This window comes from Mesoplodon densirostris, chromosome 4, assembly GCF_025265405.1.
Source record: "Mesoplodon densirostris isolate mMesDen1 chromosome 4, mMesDen1 primary haplotype, whole genome shotgun sequence".
In the NCBI taxonomy this organism is placed as follows: Eukaryota; Metazoa; Chordata; class Mammalia; order Artiodactyla; family Ziphiidae; genus Mesoplodon; species Mesoplodon densirostris.
The window spans coordinates 103115068-103141599 of record NC_082664.1 but is presented as its reverse complement, the minus strand read 5'-3'; the positions used below and the strand labels follow the sequence as shown (position 1 = coordinate 103141599).

The 26532-nt window shown below is 39.4% G+C and overlaps 1 protein-coding gene across 4 annotated transcripts in view; it reads right to left on the bottom strand.

Moving 5' to 3' along the window:
• MCTP2 (multiple C2 and transmembrane domain containing 2) overlaps positions 1-26532 on the bottom strand; it is a 198956-nt gene that overhangs the window by 133728 nt on the left and 38696 nt on the right. For all 4 annotated transcript variants that reach the window (XM_060095091.1, XM_060095093.1, XM_060095094.1 and 1 more), the window contains exons 4-9: positions 20137-20279; positions 19323-19399; positions 18724-18835; positions 14330-14365; positions 2742-2906; positions 339-469 (exon numbers count right to left, since the gene is read on the bottom strand). In XM_060095091.1, the coding sequence (XP_059951074.1) occupies positions 339-469; positions 2742-2906; positions 14330-14365; positions 18724-18835; positions 19323-19399; positions 20137-20279 (664 nt within the window). The remainder of the gene's footprint in view (positions 1-338; positions 470-2741; positions 2907-14329; positions 14366-18723; positions 18836-19322; positions 19400-20136; positions 20280-26532) is intronic.

Below are 26532 nucleotides of genomic sequence, written 5' to 3'. Positions count from 1 at the left end.
GCTTCACAGTGTTACTAAATTATATGGTATTTCACTAAGTAGCAAAACCCAAATCATAGGGTGCATTGGACACTTATACCAACATTTCCCAAAGAGTCTGAGATGGTACATTATCTTTCTTTAGAGAATTCCTGGCACATACAATTTTCTTCTGTTGTAATCAATACTAAATTAAAAAAATGAAAAAACTTTCCCCAGGTTAGGGTCCAGCTAAACTTATGGTTCCTTGGGGTGGGGATATGAGGTTTTTATTCTAAGCTCAAACAGATAAAGATATTCCCTCAGACCAGCCTCATGCAGACACATCTCCCACCGTTTAGAAAGCAGAGCAGACTCACGTGCCCAGACGTTCCTCATGCTTTTTGCTGTCCTTTCCCCACACTTCAATGTCCAAAATGCCCATCCTGTCAGAGAAGTAGTGAAAGTCAAACTGTTCCCGCCACTGCGGATTTGCACTCTTACACAGTGTCTAGAAAACATGCAGTTATAATATTTATTTTCTTAAAATGGCATTCATTGCTATAGCAACTACACATTCATTTCATTTCTAAACAGCAGGAGATCATGGTTATGATTGCTCTTATAAAGTTAAACTTTTCTTTTTGGAAACAAAAGGGACTTCAAGGTTTTGGGAATTGGCAAAACATCATACTCTTTTAGCTGACTCCCCAGATTCACTAATTTATCCACCAAATTTGGAGAAACACTGTTATCCCGAAAGAAACCGTAAATTTTATATATATAAAATGCATATTTTTGATATATATATATTTATTATATAATATTTATTACACACATACAATAATGACTATTGAGATAGGCTCTCTATATAATATTATATCTCAATAGACATTTTACAGTTGTTCTCTCTTACGAAAGATACTACTAATTGGTTAATCAAATGGAAGTAACATTTTTATTGGCACATCCATTCAGCGCTGGCTTAAGAACTCTATGAATTAACAGTCTGGGGTCTTAATTAACATCTGTCAGATGCATTACATGAGAAACCCGTACCCTGTAGGCCGCTGCCTATTTTTAAATCCAAGTTTACTGAATCCAGTCACTAGAATGAGAGGAAGACTATGAAATTCCACTGCAGCCAAACCTAAAAATTAACAAGCGTGGTCTGAAAACTCCACAAGTGTTCCTGTGTTCTCCGAGAGTGATTTCAAGTTGCTTGTATGTTTGATTCATTGGCAGGACTTTCATTTTTGTTTCATTTACACAGAGATTCAATTTGTAAATAAAAAGTGAGCAAAAACTCAGGCCACTAAGTATCAGGACCTCAGGGCCAACTATTAAATCCTGAGGCCAAGTATCCCCGTGTGAGAAAACAGGGACTGCTCAGACCTCAGCTGCAGCCAACATCACGTAACATCATTTATGCTGTTTTTCATCATCGTTGGGCTTAAATATATCAGATCACAGCATTTTGAAACCATGAAGAAAAAAAGAAAACTATTAGACCACAAATTAAGTGCAATATTCCCCAAGGGGAAACGTAGCAGATACTGGACTAATTCTACACTTCACCTTAGTCTAAAAGGGTACGTGTGCTTAGTGATGAAAAATTTTTCTATAAATCCTTACCCTGACCCTGGATCGTTAAAGGAATCTTAGTGGAGAGCTGTGGTCATCCTGGATATACTCACTGTGAGGTACAGCCTAAAACTGCCTGGTTAAAATAATTATCTGTATATTTCTGCTGTATCTTGTCTTCAATTTTTTGCATTTCTTATAATAAATGATTCTTCAATATGAGCTTCAATTCTCTACTCCTTGTGGAGTAAATGACATTTCATATTTGATTTTGCACTGAAAATTGTGCAGCAGAGAAAACCTCTTGCCCCCCTAAATCATTTTCTAACTAGTCTGCTTCAGTTAAGTCCTCTTCACTAGAAAGCCCAAACTGCAAATATCCTCAGGCCTATTTTCAAAATCTTCCACTGATGTTTTTCTTCCTATGTGGCTTTTGGCAAATGACTTAACTTTCAAGTACCCTAGTTCCCTCAATCCATAAAACATAGGAAATATTTCTGTCTGACAGTTATGTAAAACTAATTAATTACCATGGTTTGGAGACTAGTGTTTTTGAAATAAAAACCACACCAAATTACTGAGATTAAAAATTAAATGGAAGTTGGATCAGCAGGATAAGATGATTGATTTTTAAAGACGGCTAAAAAAAGCCATTACCTTTGGTCAAAACAAATCACTTTTAATACTTTTTAGATAGTTTTAAAAATCACTGCAAAAAAAACCCCAGCAGCACGAGATGTTTATTTTTAGTGTTCATACCAACAAGTTAGAGAAAGCCCAGAGTACATAATTTTGAAAACATGTTTAGTTAACTCAAATATTTTAATCCAACTATAACATATTATACCATTTTATTTTTATATGATTTTGAAAGCATTTAGTAATCCTTTTCCCTCATTCTCTGAAACATAGTTTGCTTATTTTCAAAACAAAAATAAGCCATGCATTCAAATCTATTATTTAATAAGCTTTCTCTAGCTTCAGTTTAGTATATTAAAATAGATTATACTAAGCCATCAAATACCCATATTAACAGACTGCACCTATACAATTATTTTGTTTTCTGGGATGCTCCTAATACAGTTAGGAGGGTTAAAAATAAATTCTGTTCTTGCGAAGTTTAGAGTGGGAAAACTTTTTTTTTTCCATTGTTTTAATCTTAAAGATATTGTTCCCCTTAAGGAACTGACAGAACTTACCTTACTTTTATACCTCTGATCTCCCAGTTTTAACTGGACAAACATCTCTGTCATGCTTCCTCCTGAGACATTCTTTCCTTCCAACAAAGTTATACTTATAATCCCGTTCCAGAGTTGGTTCTTTTTCAAGGACTCAGAGAGCCGGAGGTTGCGTATCAAAGAGGACTAAAGCAAAATATAAAGATAACATACAAACTTGCTGATAATTCTTGAGTGTAACTTTGGTGATCAGAGGAATTCCAGCTTTCAATATTTGATTAGAAATAGCACTACCTGCCTGGTAAAAGTGTTAAGATTCTTCACTGGCTTTGCAAACCTGCAATCACAGTTATGTGACTTCCTTCTCAAGCACTGGACTTGAAACATATAGCAAAGAATGAATTCGAACAACACTTGCATTTGGCACTGGCCTGTACTCCCACCTAGATGTGCTCTTTGGTAGGAATCCTTCAGCTGGGCCTTTGGCTATTTTAATAGTAGGAAGGGAAGAAAGGCATTCTGGGAAACAGAGATATAAGAACCAGGCATTACTTTTCAGGGAAACAAAATACCTCTGGGCATTTAGAAATTATGGTTTTGAATTTATCCTTCACACTTGAATCTGTCCCCACTTCCCTTTATTCCTTGGGCTACGACTAAAAAGCCTAACACCACTGGGAGATTCACAACTCCAGATATAGCCTGTAATCGGCTAGCCAGCCAAGTGAGCTTTGCAGAGGGAAGGCTGCATAAAGAACACAGTCCCATGGCTGGGACCCAGTAGTGGTTCAGTTACTTGTTACCTTATTTTTTTTCCTTTTCTACACTGTATTACTCACACACACCTTAAACAGAATAAAGAAAAAGGCAAATATCCCCTATTAGTAAATTATAAAGAGGCCAAGCACACTGTATTTTTAATTTCTATTATGTAAATTTTCTAACACACACAAAGATAGAACAACAAACCTCCATGTGCTTATTCATCAGATTCGACATTTTGTCAATCTTATTTCACCTATCCCTTCACTATTTTTTTTTCTGCCTGAAATATTTGAAAGCAAAATCCTTATTTGTTTTTACATAAGCACCATGCTATGATCACACTCAATACAAGTAACTATGATTCCTTTGATACTGTTAAATGCCCTGAAGGTCTCAACAGGGTCTTTTTATGGTTAGTTTGTTTGAGTGAGGATCCCCGACACGATCTGCAGGCTGCATTCAGTTGGTGGAGTTCATTCACGTTCTCCGTTCAATAAGTGAAATGGCACGAGTGTGGACTGCTTGATTTGAGGGAGAAATAAATGGGCTGAAGAAGGTAGATGGTGTTGAGTATCATAGTAAAGCAATGAATTTCTAACACTATGTATTCATTCCTGTCATCTGCTCACTCTATCTTCGAGATCATTTAGGCATCAATTTGCTCGGTTTGATGACCAGTTAGTCACAATTTATCACAGCAAACAGTATGTCAGTGCCATGTTAATTACACGTTAGCTTACTTCATCCAACACACGTCACTCCACCACCCTTAATAAATGATGCAATAATGCCAAGTGTTTGGATCACTTTATGATTTCCTTAAACAAAATACTTTTAAGGAAATCTGTACTCCCAACTTCATATCTGTGTTGCTTTTCTCTTGAAATTGGAATTCACACACACAAATGCATACACACACAGGGGTTTGGAGGTGCTGAAACAGAGCAGGAAAGGGAGATGGGAAAATAAGTAATTTTTTTTAAAAAGAAAAAAAAACCTCCTCTGGAAAACATGAACAGTTCTTTCTCTAACTTCTATTTGCAGTTGGGTTGTGGACAGAATATATTCAATAATGAAGGTTTATGAAATAAAGTTAAGTAATTTTATATTTGCTAAAAACAATGCACACCATCACAATTTATCAACAGATACATATATAAATATGTATATAATCTATATGTGTGCATACAGATGTAGATACACTTAATACATTCTCTAGCTTAGTAAGCACACGGGCTGAAAATTTCTATCTTTAAAAAGAAAATGAGATTTTGATTCATATATCCTGCTGCACTTTCCTTTTTTATGTTTTTTCTTCTTAAAGTTCAACTTGCCAACCAACAAGCTGAAGCATGACCTGTCCCATGGCTATGCTTCAAAGTTCCGACAGATATATTCCTCCCTAAACACTGCAACTATTTCAAAATCCTTTTTATAAAGAAGGGAGTAATGTCCACAAGGGATCAAAGGGCATCCTACAGTCTGGCAATTGCCTAAGAAAAATGGCAGTGCTTCCATGAAATATACCCTAAAATAATTTTGCGGCTTGGTATGTCCTAATTTCAAATTGGATGTTTATCTTGGAAAGCCTTCTAACTTGTCCATAAAACAGCCCCACTTAGCTCTATGAGCTCTGTGAAAATGGAATCCAAAGCTGGTTATTAAGGGGGCCCAGAGATAGGTTCCATATGGCGGAACAGCATGGGAGGGCAAGGCAAAGGCCTACATCAGGCCCAGCTTGGCTGGAGCTCCTGATCTATCCACGGACACTCGTTGCATTACACTCTAACATCTGGATTATTGCTTGCAATGTCCCTGGGAAATATCCACTTTCCATCAAAGCTTTTATCTATCTCAGTCGGACTTTGAACATTTTAGTATTTAACACAGTCATGTTTGATGTGATGGACTTGCTCTTTGCTGTCCAAGATTTTTTTTTTTTTCCTTACTAAAAGCGGGGTAGGAAAAGAGAAGTATTTATTGCACAGTTCACAGATAGAAAAGGACACAGAACCATTATTTTACTTATTTCACCCTAAGTATTTCTGCAAAGCCCACTATAAGGTTATGTCCAAAAAAAGTTTCATTTGCAAGCGATGCAGTCTAGGATATGAGTATGAGCTTTAAAGACGTTTCTTAACTACTTTCGCATTTCTCTTCCACCCTTGAGACTTGTGATGAGGCTTAAGAGCAGGGTCTGTGGTTGTGGGAGGCATCCGGGCCATCCCATGTATGCTCTCATGCAGATCTGGGCTATCCAAATCTTTTGTGCTCGTCAAAAGCTCCCTTTCTCCCCACCATAAATCGACCCCTCTGCACTCACTCTGTTAGCTCAACAGCTCAGGTTTTCATGACCGTGCCCGAGCCCTATATGTGAAATTTGTCATCTTAATGCAGCTTGGAATGTGAAAGGAGAGAAGGAAATGACCCATCAAAAGGAGAAACCCACCCCACCTGAGCTGAAACAAACACCAGAAGATAGAGCAAAGCTTCTGGGTCCTGACCCTAATTTCTCAGCAGACATAATGGATAAAATATAGTACACATCAGGGTTTTGTTATTTTTCTCCTTCCTCCCAGAGGATCAGAACCTTTTACTATTTCTATGTGGATTCATTCATAGGCTCTCTTCCTTGGCCCTCACCCCACCAAATCCACACCCAGAAAAAGTGACTTTCTTTTGAAACATGCAACTTAGTTATGACTAGTGAAAACAAGGTGTGATATTTAACTTAGAAACATATTAGCTTTTGTAAAAATGAAACAGATTCCAAAACATTAATATACTTCCAGGTCACGAAAATTTCACAGGAAGGAAGGGAAGAAAGGGAGAAAGACTGAAAGTATAGGCTGTGGAGCGTCTGCTCACTTCCAACAGGTGCAGAATTCTCAGGAGTTTTTGATCTAGGAATAGACTCTCAAAACAGTGAATATATTTTCCTTCCTGGGACATAAAAAAACAGATTGCAGCTTGGCAAAATGCATTATTTGAGGATTTTGGCCAAGTGGCATGCTGTGAAGACAGCAATGTGGACGCCAGTACCCCGATTCCCGGCGTGGCTACAAAGGAAACCCTGGGATAGTGGACATGTCAGCTCAATGCCTCCTGTCCGTCCCAAGCCAGGAAGAATAGCAGAGAGGTCACGAGTAAAGAAGGATCCTGATAGGAGGGCACAGAGTCCAGGAGCTGGGGCCACAGCCTGCAGATATCAAAAGCGATGTTATATTCAGCGATGCCACAGTCCATAACTATGTTGACCAATACCACGGGGTAACAATTCAAAGCACTCCCTTGGGTGACAAAAAAAACACCAAAACATTAAAAAAATTAAAATTAAAAATAGGGGCGGGACTTCCCTGGAGGTTCTGTGGTTGAGACTCCGTGCTCCCAATGCAGGGGCCCTGGGTTTGATCCCTGGGCAGGGAACTAGATCCCACATGCATGCCGCAACTGAGAGTCTGCATGCTGCAACTAAGACCTGGTGCAGCAAAACAAATTAATAAATAAATATTTTTTAAAAAATAGGAGCATTGAGAAAATGTTTTTGCAAGGTTTTTGTACTAGGCCTACCTTACTTGTGCCAATTACTGTATGGGTACCTTTTAGATCATCTCAGTGATGGAGACTTAAAAGTATGTGTTCCGATGGTGCCAATCCATCTTATTTTGACTCTCATTAATTATTTTTCCTGAATCACTGTGAGAAAGTAGGGAGTCAAGGAGACAAATGCATGAAAAAAAGAAAGGAACTAACTTTGTAAGTAAAATGAGGAGTAAAGCAAGATTCCAACTATGTTGGCAATGCTTAGAAAAACTAAGGGAGAACATTCAGTCTATAAAAGGTTTCCCTGAAATATTCCTTCCAAGCTTTTTCAACATGTAAAACTACTTCTCATTGTCAACAGCTTTTATAGCATGACATGAGAAGATCCATACATTCATGCAACAGGCTTCCAGAAAGCTGCTACTCGACAGCTCCTTATATCATCTGAAGAGAACCCTGTAGGCATAAATTCTCCTAGAACTACACAAACATTTTTGCATAGGATATAAAGGAAGCCTTTTAAATTTCCCATAGGGGAATGGACATGAAAGATGAGATTTATATTTATAGATGAAAACTATTTCACAGTCCCAAGGATATGAATAATCTGTGTGCACAAAGGCATTAGCTATAAAAGGATTATATTAAATTATTTTTTAATTAAAAGGGAATATCCTCACTCCATGTTTGAACTTAAAAATAAAAATTAGACTAAGAGAAGATTTCTAAAAATTGATAAAGTCCATAAATACCCAATGATTCTCAGGGTTTTGGACTGAGGGGGGAGAAAAATGAAGGCCATGTGATTCAACAAGATTTTCCTTTTTGCCCTGACCTCTAGAAAGCTCAATATTAAATGCTGGGCTCATATACGATAATATTCATCAACTAGTATTTCTTTTTGTTTGTTTGTTTTTGCGATACGCGGGCCTCTCACTGTCGTGGCCTCTCCCATTGTGGAGCACAGGCTCTGAACGCGCAGACTCAGCGGCCATGGCTCACGGGCCCAGCCGCTCCACGGCATGTGGGATCCTCCCGGACCGGGGCATGAACCCGTGTCCCCTGCATTGGCAGGCAGACTCTCAACCACTGCGCCACCAGGGAAGCCCGTCAACTAGTATTTCTTGATTCACATGTGTCATCCTGCGGGCCTTCATTTCTGTGTTCCGTATTTCTATGTCTCTCCTTCACTTAAAATAGGTCAAGGGCACCCCTATACGAGACTGGGACTAGGGTGAGGCAAGTGAGGCATTCGGGGTGAAACATTTAAGGAGGTGCTCACTCTCAGGCTTCTGCAAAGGCAGGTCTGGCCCCTGAGCCCGAGTGCCTTCTCATGTTTTACACCCCAGGCACCTCACCTCCCTCACCCTAATCCCAGCCAAACCTAAGATTTAGCAGTGCTCCCCACTGCTCTATAAGGCCTGCCCCTCTTACATCCCTGGCTTTGCCTCCTACTTTCCCTAGCATCCCACACCATACCCTAGTCCTCACCAGTGGCTCTCAAACATCACTATGCTTCCGAATCACCTGGAAGGCTTGCTAAAAGATGGCTGGGCCCCGTTTCCAGAGTTTCTGATCTGAGAGGCCCGAAATGGAGGCCCAACATCCACATTTCAGAAAATGTCCAGGTGACGTTGATGGTGTTGGCCCAGGGGCTCCCCTTTGGAACTGGTAACAACGAATTCGGAGCACTTGCCATGCACCACATTATTTTATAAATATCCTGTCTCAATTCACTTCCTCCTCCTTCTCATCTGGTGAGATTCACTCCAGCTTTCTGGGTCCCCAGCCTTCAATCCACCCCACCCACCTGTAAAGCCAAGATAAGGGCCTAGTCTCTGAATGCCCCCCAACTCCTTACTCTCATCTCTCCTAATCCCTCATCAGTTATGATGGCCAACTCTTGTCTCCGAATTCTCAGGACAGTGTTCCTGACAATACAGTATGTGCTCAGTGAGAGGCTTTTTTTTTTTTTTTTGCCCAAAACTCAACCTAATGTCACTGAGAGGAGAGATTTGATGCAAAGTTTAGGAAGGAATTGGCTCTGTTCTTCTGGGCTGGAGACACACAAGGTTTGAGAGTTCTAACAGATCAAAGGTCTTACCTGAAGCCCACAGAAATGAGGAAAGCCTCTAGAAACCATTCTGCTCAGGGTAATGCTGACCTAGACTTCAAAACAAGGCAGTAGAAGCATCAGGGTTAAGATATTTAGAAGTGTGCCCGTGCAGTGTCACTTCTAGATAGATAGGCAGGCATGTAGGTAGGTAGAAAGAGAGACAGGCATATAGACAGACAGACAAATAAATTATGTAGATATAAAGATAAGCAGATAGAGATAGATAGGTATATGGATGTATATGGCTGTTTGGGGGTATACCATTCTCCAATCCTTCAAATTTAACCAAGAAAACAAAAAACTAAAAGGTATTACTAAGGGTGGGCATTTGAGTTAAGAATGTGTCAACATGTAAAGGAACCAAACAAACAAAAAGCATTCTATTAATTGGGAAAGCAGTCCAGACACAATAGTCTCAGTTAAGTTCTACAAATGGACCACACTTCTTGCAAGGGGTTTTGCTTGTGCTACTTCCTGGGTTTATAGCGAAATAAGGGACATGGGTTCACCTAGAGAAAGGTACAGTGATAGAGGGCATTTACCAGTAAGGTGGGAGGAGTCGTATCTCTTCCAGTTTGAGCAGCTTCTTCTCAACCCAAAACTATAGGACAGACAAAACAATCATCCAAACCTCCTCCTGGCTCTTACCTGGGCTCTGGTCACAAAGCATGTCGTGATATGTAGCTGGATAGATAGGTAGACGATAGATAGATAGATAGATAGATAGATAGATAGATAGATAGATATAGATAGATAGATAAGATAGGCAGACAGACAAGACAAAAAGAGCTTCCCTCCAAATTCTTTGACTGTCCTCTTTCAATTTAAGTTCCTCCACATTAAACTAGCCTTGTGACAAGATACCCTACAGGAGCTAAATATGTTAAAACCACACTTCTATAGCTACCGGAGTCCCAGCCCTGCAAAGTGCTTCAGCCTGCAATGAGGTCTTCAGTGAACCCATCTTGGCCCACGTGTTAGAAGCAAAATTGACAAGGTCAACCTGTATAACTGAATCAAAGGCAAAAGCACAACCATAATAATTTGCTGAGACTTCCCAGACTTCACTCATTTGGCCAGACAGCTAACCCACAGACACAGCCGCCCCCGGGGCAGCAGCCTATGGGAGGGGTTACAACTGACAAGGATGCCACGTCATCCCCCTGGCAAGACAGCGTATAGTCACAAGACCCAACCAGCATCCCATCACAGGGGGCTGCTGGGCGATGAGACTGAGGATGGCACACTTCAAAAAGCCCAAGTGGACAAACCAGCAGAGAAAGGAGGCGCTGGCCCATGCAACAGACAGCTCTCCAGTTCAAGACCAACCTCAGCAAAACACTGCTAATACTAACTCCACCTTTCTGAGACTGCCTCCCTGTTCTGAGTCCTAGATGTCAGAGAGCTAGAAACAGAGGGGCAGACAGAGCCCAAGGGAAAAAGAGAAAGTGGAAAAGGGGAAAGAAGACAAGGAAGACATAACCTAAATTCAGGCAGAACCCTCACCATGTAATTCATGACTCTTACCAAGTCATGACACTGAAATAAAGTATCCAAAAAAGCCGAAAGCAAAAGCGTAGCCCCTATATTTTGTCAGGGAATACAACGGGAAAAGAGAACCATTCCAGGTACTACGAACAGAGGGAATATAATGAGGAGAACAGGTGATGGAAAAGCTGAGATGCCAAATAAGAGTATATGGAGAAAAGTTAAGGTCAGTGACAGGAGGAGGCAGCCAGCACTCTTAGGCTGGAGTGAGGGCGGGGCGGGCGGACTTTCTGTAAAGTTCCAGGTAGTAAGAATTAGGGTCTGCCCCAAGTACTCAACTCTGCCACGTCAGCCAGAGGCAGTGCATACACAAATGAGTGCAGCTGCATTCCGATCAAACTTCATTTGCAGAAGCAGACACAGGGCTGAATTTTGCACTCAGGCTGAAGTTCAATGACCCCTGGGCTAGAGAGAGAAAAAGAGTAAATGCTAGGATCAGGGTACAGAAAAAAATGTTGCACTAGGTACAGGGATGTCTTCTACCTTAAATGGCTGACACAGAATTGCATAAAACAATGGGTCAGAAGAGGGGCCATGTGAGAATAAATACTTATCTCAGTGCAAATTATCTAAAATAAAGAAAATCCATAACTAAAAGGGCACTGTGGTCACTCATAATACAGTCCCAAATGAAAGGGCAAGGGTGTGGTCTGTATATATGCAGATTTTCTGAATACAATCAGTGACCCATCAATTCCATATTTTATCATCGTGTTTTTATCCCATTAGACTATTTGATGTAAGAGAAGTAACTGCTGTTAATTTTCTATCTCTGTAACTATGATATACATTAGAAAGTGAGAAGTAAGGTTTGGAAACAGATCTATTCACAGAAAAGATTGTGCATAGTAAATATCTAAAAAGAAGTAGGGGCTTCCCTGGTGGCACAGTGGTTGAGAGTCCACCTGCCAATTCAGGGGACACGGGTTCGTGCCCCAGTCTGGGAGGATCCCACATGTCATGGAGCGGCTGGGCCCATGAGCCATGGCCGCTGAGCCTGCGTGTCCGGAGCCTGTGCTCCGCAACGGAAGAGGCCACAACAGTGAGAGGCCCACGTACCACAAAAAAGAAAAGAAAAGAAAAGAAAAGAAAAAGAAAAAGAAGTAGTTATCTGATTCAGGTCCTTTTAAATAAGATTTTCAGTTCTCTCTTTAAAAGGCTCATTAGAAGGAAAACAAAGGCTTTTGTATGAAACCTAAAGCTATTTTTTAAAGGCAATCTCTATGTATTTACTGTATTAAAATCAAGGTCAGTATCAAAATCAAGGAAACGGGGAATTCTCTGGCAGTCCAGTTGTTTGGACTCCGTGCTTTCACTGCCGAGGGTGCAGGTTCAATCCCTGGTTGGGGAACTAAGCCCAGGAGAGACCAAAACAAAACAAAACAAAAAAATCAGGAAATGCTTTAGAAGACAGTCCACAAAGACTCTGCCATTCTGGGTCCCTTTAGATGATGCAAAATGATAAACTTATGGGTCTAAGAGCAATTATTTAAATAAAGTTAAGTTATTATAAGAATAAGATTGAGGTGAAAGAGTCAATGACATTTTATAGGTAATACACCACTTAGGACTAGTAAAATTTTAGATAGTCATAGTAAGTAATCTTCCTTATATTAAAATTCTGTTACCTAATTTTTAAATATAATAAGGAAATCCTATAAAAGAAGCTTATAGTTTAAAAATATCAAGATAGGTTGATCAGGGTATTTTAACTACTTACACACAGAAGATTAATCACAGAGTCTATAGATTTTCCACATGACTCATTTTCATAAGCTAAATTAGAAGCTATCTCATGTTTTCCTCCACAACTGCAAACTCTAAGCAGCAAATGTCAACCTAACAACTGAAATTCTTCACCAATATATAAATGGCATCTCTCATATAAGATTGCGAGTAGCTTTCAATGACCTATATTCATCTAAGGTTTTATTAAACATTGTATTAGGTTTGGGCATTTAGTCTCTGAGCCCAGTGCACTGAAGTCAAAATTCTAGAAACGACAATGATAGGGAAAAAAGAAGATGACGGTTCCAGGATCCTCTGTTCCTTTCATATTTTTGATATCTTTATCCCGGCCGTCAACATTTTTCCTCCCCCTCTTCATTCCTTTGGCTGTTCTTCCTAACCTCTCCTGTCCTCCTCTAGACTCCCATATTCCCCAAGCTCACAATTTTTCTTTCTAGCCTTTATGTTCTTCCGCAAACTGCCAGTGCTCTTCCACAGGCCGGAGCTCCCTAACTAAAGATGGTTATTGATGTACAGTACCAGTGTTTTAGTGCAGCAGCAGAATCAATAAATGAGAAAATACTGCTTTGTCAGGTTTCACCAGAGCATGCTGGGAAACTTTACCGCTGCGAATGGTTACAGCAACTCTTAATACATGAGAGGGAGAGCCGAGCGCCCTTCTGTGGAGAGAAATGATGTTCTTCTACCCTCTAGTGACTATAAAGGAATAAGACAAAAGCTGAAGGAATTTTTGAGATGACTTCACATGATTACTTATTGCCTCTTAAGTTTATTTCTAAAAAGAACCAGAGTCTTGGAAACCAAGTGAACAGGTAGGATTAAAAAAAAAAGAAAAGAAAACCACCTTAGTCTGGTTATTTTTAAAGTGCTCAAAAATGCAAAGGATATACATTTTAGGAAGAGTCAGAACTTTGATTCCTCTGGATTTGAAAAAGCAAGGTTTAGAAAGTTTACCTTCTTTCCTAGGAATTAGTCAGGTTACAAATCTCTCCTCTCTCTTTCACATACACACGCTCTTACAAACACACGAAATCTTTGTTTCAATCTCCTTATTTTATAGAGAAGTAAACAACTGCAGTGTGGTGAGGTTAGAAATGAGAGTTGGCATATATCTGTGTACACATGTGTGTGTATAAATAAATGCATATACAGAGATTGCCCACGCACCCTCCCCTCATACACGGACACATCATGGCCACCTCCATCTTGGTTATTCCTCTTTTAAAAGCAGTAGACCTGCTAAAGTAAGTTATACATAATATTTTTGGTTTTGTTTATATTTACATTAATTTTGATATTTAGTCACTTAAGTTACAATGTGTTACCTTAATAACCTGATAATAACACATCCCTACCTTGGTACACCTATACTTTTTATAAATTGCACAGAAGTATATAATTGTTTAAAAAGATACTAACAACGTAAAAAAGTCACCAGTATTTCATGGAGAAATCTTTAAAGAAATGCTCACAAAAAAAAAGGTAAAATAAAAGTAAAATAAAAAAGATTTATAAAATATACCATGTATTCTTCTCAATCTTTTCACCGCCCTTATAACAGTTTCCACCTAATGGTAAATAGCTTTCTAAAGGACTAAATCTAACTGCACTACAACTCCAAATAATTCAAGCTTAATGAAGTGTAACATTCTAACATGGCCGGTACATATAAAATGTCAACACTAAAACAAGTGTAAGTTCAAACATCTGGCTATGCCCTTATTAAATGAAATTTTAAAAGGGAGTTTGTTTCCTTTTCATTCATAACAGCAGTAAGAGGAAAAGAAAGCCTTTCCATGTAAAGGTTGGATAATAATCTTGTCTACATTTGTCTTTGCTACAAAGGTAACCACATGATGTAAAGAAAAAAAAAAACAGTTATATTTACCTTGCCGGCACTTAACTGCTTCCGATTTGACCAACGCTAAGGATTATGTCCATTGAATCGTGAAAAATGGCAAAATAAAAGAGAGAAATAGAGTCGTTAACAACATGATGATGTTATCATGCTAGTTAGATGGTGCAGACTACATTCAAACAACTGACACCCACATTCTGAGGTTTCAGAGAAAACACATTTCAGCAAGAAAATCGTTAGAAACCTAGAAAAATCAAATTTCTGTGGTTGTGTTACATCATTTTCTCACAGCATTCAAAAATGAAAAAAACAAGGACATAGAATACTGCTCAGTCCTTACAAGTACATTTATGTTTTTATTTGCCTGAAAACACTCTAATTTTACCTCAAAAAGCGAAGTGGAAAGGCAGGTTTTTCCTACCTGAAATATTCAGATAGCATTATAAAAATGTTTAAGAAATTCATGGACAAAGTTAGTTCATGTTTAGGTTTCTGTAGTTTTAGACACTAGAGAAAAATAATTCCATTGCCCTCTGCTGAGAAAATCTCAATATTCGAAATAATAGGAAAAACAATCTGAGTCATTTCTTCACAATGAAGAAAAATAGGCTAATGTACCAGTGAGGGAGGGAAGAAAAAAATGTTCTGAACAGCCAGTAACTTCACCACTGTTCTCTTTTGATCTCTCATTTGTCGAGCTAAGACTGCTGAATTTCGCCTACAATTAAAGTTCTCTCCTAACAAAATCCTCTTATTACTCATGTCACCGTCCAGTACTGCAAAGCTCTACTCTGGCTGGTTAACCAGCTAACTGGATGTTAAAACTTGGAAAAATTTGGCAGATTACAACTCAATTATGAATCTAATTGAGCAGCCCATAGTAACTATTATGATTAAGGAAAAAAATGCCTTTAGGCAAATGACCTATCCACATTGCCAGTAAGTCTCCCCAGTAAATTAGAAACCAGAAAACAAATTGTCTTTGGGGAAAATCCACTTATATTCCAGGGACCAGCAAGTAGAAACGCTGGTACAAAAATGTCTTGAAACTATCCTTCAGGAAAAACACTTTCCCTGGTGAAACTGCAAGCTCAACCACTCAGCATGTGACCCAGAGTTATAGAAACTACAATCTGGGTATTAAAATCAGTTCTTTTTGTATTTTCCCGACAACATATGAACAAATATTTTCACCCAGAACAACCACTAAAATTAATCACCATGGTACACATGGCTATTCCTAAATAGCCTTTTGAAATACAATTCATTTGATTTTTATATCACCAAAGATTAAAAAATAGATAAGGAAATTAATGGAAAATGAGTATTACTGTCTGCTTACTACAATACTAACAGCTACCATATATCAGGTGTCTACTCCATGCTAAGCACTATATTTGATCATGTTGATCCTCACAAACCTATAAAATAGATAATCTTTCTTTTAAATCAGCATTTCACAAATTGTAGCTGAGAATTAAGTAATTCTGTGAATTTGACCTGATCACTTATCTTCTCAAAACTAAAAATAGTGGAGTCGGGATTCAAACCCAGGCAGTCTGATGACAGAGCTCATAATGATAACTAAAATATTATTTTTGCTGAGAAAAAGAGACAGAGGGCAGGTTCATCAGCCCTCCACCCAGGGCCTTACCTCCTAACTGTACCATGCCCGTATGCACTTAAATCCCTGGCCCTGAGGGTCAATTCACAGACATTTTGCACATGTTAAGATTTTTATCGGCTTGGCTCTAAAGCAAAAAAGACTGCCTCAATGACAACGGGAAGAAATACGGGTACAAAACGGAGAATTCAAACAAATCTCTCCATCAGGCTTTAAATTAAAATGGAAATTTATAAACAAATTATTCCCAAATAATCTCAGTCTCCCGTGTTAGTTACCCCATTTAAAAACCCAATAGAAGAATATCTTTAAATACTAACTTAAACTCAATGAAAAGATCAACCGTTTTCTGATACCTGCTCTATCCAAAGGGCCCCTGCTATGCACTGTTAGTTGAATAGCCACACACGGCCAAGGATAAATTAATTATTCCTTGCTCAGGTATACTTTGAACAAGTATATAAACAGAAAAATAACACGACCAGTCAGAACAAGTAGAACAGGCATTACCATTATTATTATTTCTATAATACCCCATTTTATTTATATATGTACATCTATATATACACTCACATACATATACATGGATATGTATATATATATATGTATGTACACTCGTATATATAGTAAATAGATTGTGCACTAGACCCTGCCAGACAAGCAAAGAACAAAGAAAATGAGAAATCGTACCAGCAAGTAGATAATGCGTAACACCTGACAAACTCTCAGAAACAGGGTGTGGAGGAGTCAAGGGAAGAAGGGCCAAACTAAATAGGATGACAAGTGTGTCTCCTTTTAGGGCTCTGAAAAGATAGGCTTTGAGATGTTTTCCAAAAACAAACTCAAGCTGCATTGAGTATTAATTGCTCTGCAACTTGAAATAAATTTTGACTGAAATGGCTCTACTTAAAAACTCCAAATTTTGGCAATATTTCAACATATTTTAAGTGCCAGTAGAGCTGCTAAATACGATCCAATACACTACAGAAAAATTCACATGTGGAGTAAATACACAGTTATTATGCAGCTGAAATATGCAGCTATCTTCATGAGGTCATTATCCAAGTTTACAAACCCCACTTAAATATGTAAGAAAATTTCAGAACATATCAGCTGGCAATTATGCAACCACGTGGCAAATAATATGCTCATTTCCATGGCATGTCATTGTAACCTGGCATCCAGCTCAAGGAACCAGTCACCTACTGGATGCCCTGCCACTGAATCCAATGGCAATGCCATCAAAACTAAGAGAAGTTAAAGGAAGTCCCTCCGTCACTATGTTGGATAGAAAACAAAATTATTTTTGACATCAGTTTAAGATATTTTAGCATCAAAATATCAATGTTGGGCTCCCCTGGTGGCGCAGTGGTTGAGAGTCTGCCTGCCGATGCAGGGGACACGGGTTCGTGCCCCGGTCCGGGAGGATCCCACATGCCATGGAGCAGCTGGGCCCGTGAGCTATGGCCACTGGGCCCGCGTGTTCGGAGCCTGTGCTCCGCAACGGGAGAGGCCACAACAGTGAGAGGCCCGCGTACCGCCAAAAAAAAAAAAAAAAATATATATATATATATATATATATATATATATATATATATATATCTCAATGTTATTGAGGCCTCAGGTTTTAACAGTGCCACTTCTTAATTAATAAATGGAGATCTCCCCACCAAAGTTATCATCAAGTAAATGCTCATAAGTAAAGAATTCAGATTAAAAATAGCAACTGTTTAGTTGACCCTCTGGCAATTGAAAAATCACTGTGCAGTTTTTTTGTTGTTTTTTTTACTCCTTTAAACTATCTTCAGTGAGTTTACTAGTAAATCGCTCATGATTTTCATCATGAAAATAAATTACAACTAACTGCAAAGGTAATGTCAAAATGAAGAATATTCTCCACACTGACCCCACTGACTCAATTCAAGAGGTATTATTGGAGGCCTACTTTATAAACAGGCTTCAGATTTTCATACCAGATTCTAAACATGCTGAAATTTTAACACATCTTAGTCCTTTTTCAAGTAGCTGTTTTTAATTGGCTTTTTAAATACCTTTCAAATAAATGACAATCCAAGATGCTTTCATACTCATTTTCATTCTTGGAATTTTAAGGTATAATACCAGAGTATAAAATAAGATTATGGTTTGTATTCACATATTTTCTCCTAAAAACAGAGTTCCCATCATACTGTCACAAAATCCAATGCTTTTTGATGTTACAGACACCTTTAATAGGTAATGCATTAACTAGAAATGACCATGTAACAGACTAGAGAATATTAAATGTGTGTCTTCCCAGAAGAACTCTCAATAGAAAATTTGGTAGCTAAAAGAAAAAGGAAGATGAAACGGAAATGCTGCAAATGTATACTTGATCACCTTAGTAATGTACAACACAATGACTAAATCCTGGGAACAGCTTTTCATAACAAAATAATGCCTAAGTCATCTAGTACCTAAGAAAACAGTAAATGGAAACCTTAACATTTAGAAAAAACATATTTTGTATAATCTGTGACAAGCAAACCATAAGCAGCATAAACACTTAATAACAGCAATAGTATTATTGCTACAATATTAATAATACATCCCTAGCCAAAATAGAGATCATTCCTTACTGGATTTCTTTCCAGGTTTCCAAAAGAAAGGGTGTACATTATCACAGATAGGTACTTTTAAGTCTCTATAGAGTTTTTCCCCCTACCCAAATAAATACAAAAACGTCAGCCATCTGGCAACCCAATTATCAAAGAAAAGTTGCAATGGAGAATTTTAAAAAGAACAAAAGGGTCACACTCACGTGTCTCTTGAAATCACACTGTTTTACTACTAGGTTCAAATTTAATACAATCACTCCCATGTCATCTTCTAAACTGTTTGGATCTTCCAATTTCAAAATATGTTCAGTCGTTCTATAAGCAAAAAGCAACAAATGACGGTAGCACTTATTGGTAGTACTTTATAGCCTTAGAATACATCAGGAGCTTATGATAAAAATCTCCTACCTCTGAACAGGGGTGAGACACAAGTTAAAAAAAGCACCAGATTCAGTGAAAATAAACCAACCATCTTCAGGGGTAGAGAAACTGTTTGGCATTGCCTAATTCAACAGTTGGTCAACTGATTCTTCTACCCTACTGCCCAAAGAAAATGTAAATACTTGTTTTAATTTTAAGGTAAGTAGGTTAATGAACACGAAAGTACAAAATTCAATACACCTTTTAGGTTATGTTATAGAAGATGTAATATCTGACCAATATATATTTGGGAGCTAAAAAGCAAAAATTATAGAAAAACTCACATTTTAAAGCACTCTCATTTATTCCGATTTTGTCATTTGATTATCTTGAGTTCCCTCTAAAATTCACTAATAACAACTAGATGGTAAAATTACAATACCTGTTAAGCTCAAGATCACTCAGAACGACAAAGGCAGAACCCATGAAATCAGAGGTAGTTAAATCTCGATCATACACCTACAAAGAAGAAGGGGGCCAGTAACACACATTAATATGGCAAACCAACTGAGTATATCAAAGTATGGATAAATGCAATAGGCTGGGAATTTTGAATTCAGTCTTCTAGATCTAAAAATAATTTGCACAGTATAAAGAAGAATTTAACCAAGCTGATGGAGAGAACAAAATTATTCAAACCTGTGCATTTTGCTTACTATGGCCAAAATAACAGAAAATACTTTTAAGGTAGTATTCATATGCATTAAGATATTATACACAATGGACCACTCTCTGTAGTTTAAATGGTCTCTCATTAAAATTTAGTACTTTCCGCAGTGAGCAAATCTGCCAATTAAATAGAAATTTGCTAAATATTCTATAGCAATCCCATCCTGCACTCAACTCATGCAGTTTTAACCCAGATGTTAGAGCAATTGATGCTTACAACCGGTAGCTTAAAGCTCTCTGAGAAAGGCTTTAGTACTTGTCACCACTGCACTGGCAGTAATAATTCTTCCACATTCAGTAAGTTTAAATACAATCAATGGAGATATTATTTTCACTCTGCTAGATCTGAGAGTAACATACAGTTTGACCAAGGGTATAAAGAATACCTTCCATACTTATATTTTTAACCCAGTGCTTAGGAATGATACAAGAATGAATTTGGGGAAGTTGACTTTTAAGAGGGCGAAAATGGCTAAGAAAAAAATGTTTTTAATAAAAGAGCAGATTTGAAAGTCATCTGGGATTACCTTCACACGCAGCTTTTGATCAAGGCTTTGTATTGGCAATAAGACTATTTCGTCCCAAACTGGGTTCAAGTTCTTATATATGACTTTACTTTTGTACAGAGTCTTCCCATTCAGCTTAAATTTCACATAGGGATCACTCGTGCCTTTAAATGAAAAAGAGAGCAAGACAGGTTTTTAAAATATACGTAAAAAGCCTACAGGATCTCCATTAAGTAAAGATTCTTTCCACACTCTCCAGGCTCAAAGCACTTCACTGAGCACACCCAGAACAAATGTCTCCCTGCACAGAGACTGAGGGCCCCAGAGGTGGAGAGGGGAGAGAAGTGAAACAATCTGGGGTAAATGACTGATTCTTCTTTGCCTTTCGTGGTAGAATATAAATGGGCTCCTTGAGCTTTTTCTGTTTGGTTTCATTGTGGGTATGTCATCACTCTCCTACCCACAAAAAATTCAAGAAATAAAATCCACCAGCACCAGCCAAGCATCTCAGGAGTCCTGGGGAGAAGCCCACTCCTCCTAAGAATGGCAGTGAGTCAGTGAGAATGGAAAGAAACCATTTTCAAACATTTGGCCAGACGGCTGACTCAACAGAACCCTGTACTTTATAATATAATCATAATAAATCAATCAATCCCTGGAACCACCGACTCAGAAGATGGGGCCTGGGGACTCAGACCCCAGAACCAGGGGCGTAGAGATTAAACTGACCAAGTTGCCATTCTTCGCCCCCGCCTCCGCACCTGCGGTAAAGCAGAGAACATTGTCTCCCCCTGGCGAGCTGAACGCCCCTCAACAAGGCCCTCCGACCCGCCGGCCTCGGGCCAACGCCCTTGACCTGCTGCCTCCTCCCGGGAAGCTTTGAAAAGGAATGAACAATGTCCCGCTATAGCCACTGTGTCCAAAGCAGAAAGAAGGGCCGATGATGGACCCTCCTCCACATTTTTCAGATCAGTTGAGGGAAAAAAAATGCCCACAAACATAAGACCAGGATTCATGTGTTGTGCAAGTGTGCCATCATACTCGGGACACAGAACAGTGACTGGGACATATTTGCACTTTACTACCTAGTGAAGAATGAATAAAGGAGGCACAAATAAATGAATAATCCACGAGGCCATGGATGAAGGCCAGCCGATAATGCTACAAAGAAAGGAAAAAAAATCTAATTTGGGGAGGTATGCTGGTATAATACATCGTGAACCAGACTCTGAATAAGTGCTCAAAGACCAACAGTCTGTTTTGTTCACTGACACACTCCAGGTGCCTTGGACGATGCCCAACTGAGGCCTCCACAGATTTACTGACATGAGCTCTTGATATTAAAGTCAAGCCAGTGTAGTCTAAGACTATTACATCAAAATTTAATTAGGCTACTCTGTCACAAACATTTCCAACTCATTAATACCCACCATGAATTATTTCAATCATTTTTTCTTTTTCAGCTCTTTCTGAGGTTTCTGCAGGACGGAAAACTCCTGAACATGAATGCAATTCTATCCTAACTATTCTAACTGGGAGTCACATCACTTGGGGGCAAGATACTACACATTGGCTAAAAGTCTTAGCAGAGTAACCAAGGCATCATTTGGATAATTCAGCCATTCCAGTATGGCAAGGCTGCTAACTTTATTTTTATTTATTTATTTTTTTATTTTTTATTTTATTTTTTTTTTTTGCTGTACGCGGGCCTCTCACTGCTGTGGCCTCTCCCGTTGCGGAGCACAGGCTCCGGACACACAGGCCCTGCGGCCATGGCTCGCGGGCCCAGCCGCTTCGCGGCATGTGGGATCCTCCGGGATCGGGGCACGAACCCGTGTCCCCTGCATCGGCAGGCGGACTCTCAACCACTGCGCCACCAGGGAGGCCCAAGGCTGCTAACTTTAAAACAAAGACATCAGTGACAAATATACACATATATATATCCAACACTCACGTTTTAAGTTTGGCAACAAAGGGGCAGAAACCCAGCAGTCTTTACTTTAAACCTGGACACACACGTACTCGCACACGCTTAAGCAGCAATTCTGAGCAGGAGAGTAAAAATGAAGGCATTCCCAGCCAGCCATTCAGTGGAATAGTCACTAGTGAGTCAGTAATCTGTTCACACCCCCTCTTTGAGAGTACGAGAGAACACCTGCGGCAAGTCAGATTTTAACAGTCATTCTGATGTATATAGATTAAAAAAAAAAAAAAGTGGGGGGAAAACTCTAATAAAAAGAGGCCTTTAATTAAACGAAATTGCCACTCCGGGATCAGGCCTTCATGCTTGTCAGCGTGCTCTCAAAATAAACATCTCAAAACCAGGCCTCGGTGGTGTCACTTTCTCACAGGCAAAGCATACTGGGTAATCCCCAGGCATCTTGACAGCTACATAATGTTCAAACTGTTTCACGGGTGAATGGCAGCAGTTGCGTGAAAGAAAATATGAATGTCTGGAATTCATAGAAAAAGGGACCAGGGTTTACAAAGCCAAACAAGGAACCAGGGTGTCAAGTGAGTACGGCGTTAATTGTTAGAGAAAATTTCAGAAGGGGGGGCAGGGGGCACGTAGTGATTTTTTTCTCTCTGAGCCTAAGTGCCTCACTGTCAGGCAAGTGACATCTTAACTAGGCAGGTTCTGAAAAGGGGTCGCCGCTCAGGAATGCAACGCCCAGATTATACAAATGATGAGATGACACCTGAATGGGTGGACTTGAACCTTTTTTTCACAGGGCGCTTCATAAACAATGAGGCTCCTTGGAATAAAGAGGTAGTGTGGAACTTTGGGAGGAGAATGAAACTAGGAGGCCAGAGACGGTGCCTCCCTCCTGGGGTCGCCACCCGTTCTGCCATGTGGACTCAACAGAGTCACGGAGCCTCACATTTAGAATATGTAGCCATCACGCATCCAGAGCCAGGGCTTCCTGCTCCCATGCAAAAGGTACTGTGGTTCTGTGTGTGCTGAGACAGACTGACAGCCACTCAATGGTCCTCCAGAAATGCTGTGCCAATTCACACTCCGGACAAGGATGCGGGACAGTCCTTAGTTCTGCTCATGATGCTCTGGATGGTCACGCCTCCCTTGACCCTGCTAACATCACTCACATGCCACAAACACAGGTTGCCTCAGAGCATGGCTCAGGGTTACTGAGTACTAAGGCGGATGGCAAAGGAAGATCCATCCCAGAGCCTTTTCTTCTGTACCTGGCGGGCAGCAGGCAGATGGTATATATAACCCAAGGTCCAAGAGGTAAATGTCAAAATAGAATAGAACTTGGGGGTTATGCTAGTTCACAGGCGGGAAAGGTTAGCTCCAGCTGGGGTATCAGTGGAGGCTGAAATAAAGGAGATGGGAATTGAAACATGGGTGGATCTGGCCAAGAGGAAAAGGACTGAGGCCATTTGGGCTGGAGGAACCGGCACTGAAAGGGGAAAGAGGCCAAAATGACTAGATCTGTGTGGTGCCAAGCAAGCATTTCAATTCATCCAGAAATTAAGGGGGAAAAATGTATAATGAGAAAGTTAAAAACCCCAGTTTTGGGCTTCCCTGTTGGCACAGTGGTTGAGTCCGCCTGCCAATGCAGGGGACACGGGTTCGTGCCCCGGTCCAGGAAGAGCCCGCATGCCGCGGAGCGGCTGGGCCCGTGAGCCATGGCCGCTGAGCCTGTGCGTCTGGAGCCTGTGCTCCGCAGCGGGAGAGGCCACAGCGGTGAGAGAGGCCTGCGTACCGCAAAGAAAAGAAAAAGAAAAGAAAAGAAAAAAAAAAACCCGGTTTTGAGTCAGACTGAAGTGCCTTAAAAGTCACAAAATAAGGAGTTAAGTTTTTGTTGTGTAAGAAATATAGGGTAGTTTTGTTTTTCCTGTTCTCTTTTTTAAAATTTTTTAACAAGTGTAATACATGCTCATGATTCTGAAAGGTATGAAATGAAAGCTCTCCACCCTCTTAATCTTTCCTCATTCCCATTCCTCATATGCACCACTTTCTTGAGTGTTTTACAGGAAAAAATACAAGAATTGTTTTTAACTCGAATGTAATCATAATAAATGCACTGGACTCTGTGCTTTCACAACTAAAGTACCTTGAAGCTCTGTTCACATCAGCAATACAGATTCACCAGTTTTTTTTTTTCTTTTATCAACTGCATACATTTTCATTGTGTTCTTGTATCTTAATTTATGTAACTAGTTAGCAAATAATAAACATTTACATCACTTCTAATTTTTCTTTTTACTAGCACAAACAATACTACAACAAGCATCCTTGTATGACTCTCTCTGAGTTCATATGTGATTATATTCAAAAAGAACTGCAGGGCTTCCTTGGTGGTGCAGTGGTTGGGGGTCCGCCTGCCAGTACGGGGGACGCGAGTTCGGGCCCTGGTCGGGGGAGATCCCACATGCCGCGGAGCGGCTGGACCCGTGTGCCACGGCTGCTGAGACTGCTCTCTAGAGCCTGCGAGCCACAACTACTGAGCCCGTGAGCCACAACTACTGAGCCCACGTGCCACAGCTGCTGAAGCCCGTGCACCTGGAGCCTGTGCTCCGCGGCGAGAGAGGCCACCGCGATGAGAGGCCCACGTACCGCAGCGGGGGATGGCCCCCTCTCCCCGTGGCTGGAGAGGGCCCGTGTGGCGGCGGAGACCCAATACAGCCAAAAATAAATAAATTAATTAAATAAATTTATTTAAAAAAAAAAACTGCAGGGCAAATGAATGTGTCTTTTCTGGTTCTGGCAGCCATTGTCAAATTGTTCTTCCAAAGTCTATCAAAATTTACACTTCCACCAAGAGTATACGTTTTGTATTTTTTTCTTTACCTGCTCACCAATATTTGATGTCATAAACCTTTACTTTGAAAAAACAGCAGGTAAAAAAAATAGTTATCTCAATTTTTCTCTATCATTAACATTTAGAGTAAAGCTTAGGATCTTTCATATTTTAGTGACCTACCTTTGTCTTTCTTTGTCAGGGAAATTCTCACTGATATCATTTACCCATTTTTCTATGGGCTCAAGGTTTTGTCTTTTGCTTATGGATTTGAATGAGCCCTTAATTATGGAAAGCAGCCATTGGTTGTAAATCTTGTCATACTTTGTTTAGACTTACCTTACTTCTTGCAATAAGTTATTTCCATTTTTATTTAGGCAAATTTACCAGTTTTATTTATGGCACTGTCATTTAACATTCTGCTTAGAAGAATTTTTTTCACTAAAGGATTTTAAGTTAGTTCACCCTTGTTTCTTTCCACCGATTTTGCAGCTTTTCGCTTTTTACACTTAAGTCTTTGGTCCATCTGGAATTATTTTAGTGTGAGAGGGAAGGAAATTCAGGTTTACTTATGAGTAGGAGAGTAAAATGATCAGAGCCAAGCTTCAGAAATATAAATCTGGCAGCAGCTTATAATTTAGAAGGAAGAAGAAAAAGGCTAAAGCGAAGAAACCTGGTAGTTGAGATAATACAGCAGCGGGGAGTTGAGGAGACAGCTATACTCAAACTATAAGAAGCACCGATCCAGGGTTTCACAAAGCATGATCCATGGAATACTCATACCTCGAGGTGCTCCATGGACTGAAAGGGTTATGTCATCAAAACCACTGGGAAAAGCTGTTTACTCTTTTCTTACTTGGAACTTCCCTATGTAGAGTAAAATATTAAACTCTGCTAAGAACTGTATTAATGACAAACAGAAGCAATAATAAAAACAGCTTAAAACTTTTCTACTCTGTATTTCATAAAATTATTTAAATATAGAAAACATTTTACTTGGGGCATCTATGAACATAATATTAAACTCCTCCGAATCAAAGCTCTGGAAGGTGAGATGCATGCCCAGAGTTGCCTAATATGCATGGTAGGTGAATTATATGAAGATATGATAAACGAATAAACTTTGAAGTAAGATGGGTATGGTGGATTAAACTCCCAGACCTTCCTTTCAGTAACTGTATAACCTTAGGCATCGTAATTTCCTTATGCCTTACTATCCTCACCTGCAGATGGAAAAATGCCAACTTTGTAGAATTATCTTGAGAACTGAATGAACCACTGTACTTCGTTAACAAGAGGCTCCAAATATTTACACAGTATGTGCTTCTATTTATAGTATTACTACTCAATTAATTTAAAAGGAGAGAGTGTGTAACAATGCATGCGGTACTAATTAAATATTCATTTACTTTATTTTAGCTGTCCAAGTAACATGCACTGATAATTTGTCTCTATATGTCCCTTCTAAAGGTGTGATGTTTATAACCCCTCTGTCTTCAAAAGTTGAAGAGAAAATTCCTTATGTTATATACTTCTCACAGGGATCCCATGTGGTTTGGGAAAATTTCATGAAACAATCTGAGCTGTCTTGGAAGGAATGGGCCGTTTAAAATCTGAAAGTCACTAAGTATTCATAAGTACAAGCTACTGC